Here is a 3,272-nt window from a genome sequence, read left to right as displayed (position 1 = left end):
CTACCTTCCAGTGACTAGGAGGTACCAAAACCGCTTTTTTACGACGAGTCCCCCTCCCTTCCCCCCCCCCCCCCCCCCCCCCGGGAAAAGAAGAAAAACGATAAAGATTCTTTACAAGGGCTCAAAAAGAAAGTGAAGGAATTGAGAAATTCGTGACAGATTTTAAGTTCTTAGCCTCAACTTGTAATTTTGGTCTACTACAAGATTCCCTTGTACGTGATAGAATTCGTATTACTTCCAGAGGAGCTATTAAAATCGCGTGACTTATTAGTAAATAGTTTCGAGTTAAGGACTTTGTACTGAAATGCTTTTATGTATGGTTCAAAGGACACGTTATGCGGTAGCCAGAAAACCCTTTTTCAAGTGATCTTCTGACAAATTAAAAGTTTTCCTCAGATGTTGAGAATTATTTGGAAGCTTGGCTTTTGAGTTTTTCATTAATGTGTAATAGTCCTTATCAGGACTTGAAAATTGCGACCTGCTCCTTGCGATTAAAATATCTGGAGGAGTCGCCAATTTGCGACCAGCTTTTACCGTTGAAATAAAAAGGTTAGCAGTTGACATTTTGTCGCGACTTTTGCTAAAGTAAGTAAATTGATGAAAAATCATTTCGATTCTCGTCCTGGATTTTGTTTCAACTTGGAGATATGGAGCAAAATTGTAATGTGGTCCGCGATCCATTTCCTCGATCAATCACCATTTTCATTGGTTTCATACACGTATATATTGCGGGCTTCTATTGCCGAAAAATGCGTGGAAACTGCTCACGAATTTAAATCTCACGAACGAAATGGTGTGTTTTCTTCAATAAAATAGTCAATCTCTTTGGCTTTCATGTTTGTAAGGATGGTTAGCAACTGCTTTATCACTAATATCAGGCATTTCTTCAGTTTTATGCGGAAAATTGTCACGATATCGTAGTATAGTACGTGCCCCGATGGCCATGTAACCAGACGTTGATTGACATATCTAACCAATAGCCGTAATTACATGTAGATGTGTGAATCAACGTCTGGTTACATGGCCAACGGGTCACGTACGACTATACTACGATATCGTCACAAAAATGTCGTAATCATGCGGAGGATGTGGATTTTAGGGATTATGCGGATTTGCATCGCTGCATCCTGTCAGATGCCCTGTTTAAAAGCAGTCAGTGTAAAACGCAGACTGCAGACCAGGGCTAAAATGCAGACTGAGGGTAAAATGCAGACTGCAGGTAAAATAAAATATTAATGATGAAAAATGAGTCCTAAGGATAAAATAAAGAGTGTCCGTACCCGTTTGTACTTTCACACTGAAACCTCAACACAGGTTCCATCGCTTTGGTTGCCCCACCGCATGTTATAAATCAGGATTTTCATCGAACTCTGTAATAATTAAAGCTCTTTGAATCCTTGTTGTTGTTGGAAAAAGTATAGTTTTGTTAAGTGAGTTGCCTTTAGGCAAAAAAATCACCACCCCGTAACTCTACTGTCCATTTTGCTGCACCGAACAAAGTCACCGAGTAATATTACCCAATAACTCAATTTATTTTGGCACGTATGGGTACTTATGTAATACCAACTAACAAAGACAGAGATAACGTGGCTTTTCAGGAGCACCCAACGAGAATAAAGTTCAAAACCACTTAGACATAGAATTATTAAACGTATTTTAGTATTTAAACGGTAGATATAGGCATATTTTTATCCCCTAAAAATTTCTCATCTGTTCGGATTTCCTAGCTGAAAGTCAGATGATTTCAACGATCTCATAATTTTTCCATGGACTCTTCACAGCAGTCCCTAAAAGGTGCACCGACCTGCAGTCATGATAATGTTAGTTGTTGACACATGTAAAACAGGATTGTCTTTCAAACACTCTTTAATTTATCCTTATGACTCGTTTTTTATTATTAATATTTATTTTACCCTCAGCCTGCATTTTACCCCGGTCTGCAAGCTGCATTCTGCACTTTACCCCCAGTTTGCAGTATGCAGTTTGCGTTTGACACTGACCGTCCGTTCCCTCAGCAAACTAAAATAAGTCCTACTGACTTCAATACAACGTTGCTGTGGTTGTTACTTTCAACGAAATAAACCGCAGCATTATTATCAATTAGATACTCTAGTATAAATATAGCATTACTGGAAGATTCTACATGGGAACAAGCTTGTTTGCAGCGTTAATAATTCTGCCCCCGTCGCTTTGTTGAAGCTAGCTTTATTTCTCATTTATAACCCCGCATTTACAATTATTTTAAAGAGAATAAACGCTTTTGACCTTACCTCGAGCCTTTTCGTTCGCAGTTAAAAAAATCGCGAAAGAGAGAATCAGCTTAGCGGCTGCCATCTCGCTCAAACACATCTCTTTGTAACAACAAAGTGGAAAGCGGAAAAAGAAAAGAATCCCGAAAGGGGGGGGGGAACTCCTATATAAAAAGGACGGGGGTGCTCGTCGAAAATTTTGAAAAGAGATCCTGTCTTATGGGCGTGATGTGAATTTTTTTTCACCCCTAAGAGGTACCAAATTATGGGTTTTAATTAGACAAAATTAAAAAATAGTTAATTGTCAAATGTCTCCTGTCATAATTTTAAAGCCCAACACCCTAAAAGGTACCACTAAAGCTCCCGCTGTGGACCTTTTGAGGCTACCTTCCAGTGACTAGGAGGTACCAAAACCGCTTTTTTACGACGAGTTTCCCCCCCCCCCCCCCCCCCCTTCCCCCCCGGGAAAAGAAGGAAAACTATTCTTTACAAGAGCTCAAAAAGAAAGTGAAGGAATTGAGAAATTGGTGACAGATTTTAAGTTCTTAGCCTCAACTTGTAATTTTGGTGTACTATAAGATTCCCTTGTACGTGATAGAATTCGTATTACTTCCAGAGGAGCTATTAAAATCGCGTGACTTATTAGTAAATAGTATCGAGTTAAGGACTTTGTACTGAAATGCTTTTATGTATGGTTCAAAGGACACCTTATGCAGTAGCCAGAAAACCCTTTGTCAAGTGATCTTCTGACAAATTAAAAGTTTTCCTCAGATGTTGAGAATTATTTGGAAGCTTGGCTTTTGAGTTTTTCATTAATGTGTAATAGTCCTTATCAGGACTTGAAAATTGCGACCTGCCCCTTGCGATTAAAATATCTGGAGGAGTCGCCAATTTGCGACCAGCTTTTACCGTTGAAATAAAAGGGTTAGCAGTTGGCATTTTGTCGCGACTTTTGCTAAAGTAAGTAAATTGATGAAAAATCATTTCGATTCTCGTCCTGGATTTTGTTTCAACTTGGAGATA

The 3,272-nt window shown here is 39.0% G+C and overlaps 1 protein-coding gene across 1 annotated transcript in view; it reads right to left on the bottom strand.

Annotated features, from left to right (window-relative positions):
* Positions 1-2,405, bottom strand: part of LOC138038974 (neural cell adhesion molecule L1-like) — a 45,708-nt gene extending 43,303 nt beyond the window's left edge. Inside the window, exon 1 of the mRNA XM_068885093.1 lies at positions 2,271-2,405. Coding sequence (XP_068741194.1) covers positions 2,271-2,349 — 79 coding nt within the window. The 5' untranslated portion in view covers positions 2,350-2,405. The remainder of the gene's footprint in view (positions 1-2,270) is intronic.
* Positions 2,406-3,272: the final 867 nt, after the last annotated feature.

The sequence above is a fragment of the Montipora capricornis genome, chromosome 2 (assembly GCF_036669925.1).
Source record: "Montipora capricornis isolate CH-2021 chromosome 2, ASM3666992v2, whole genome shotgun sequence".
NCBI classification, from domain to species: domain Eukaryota; kingdom Metazoa; phylum Cnidaria; class Anthozoa; order Scleractinia; family Acroporidae; genus Montipora; species Montipora capricornis.
This window is presented reverse-complemented; position numbering and strand designations above follow the sequence as displayed.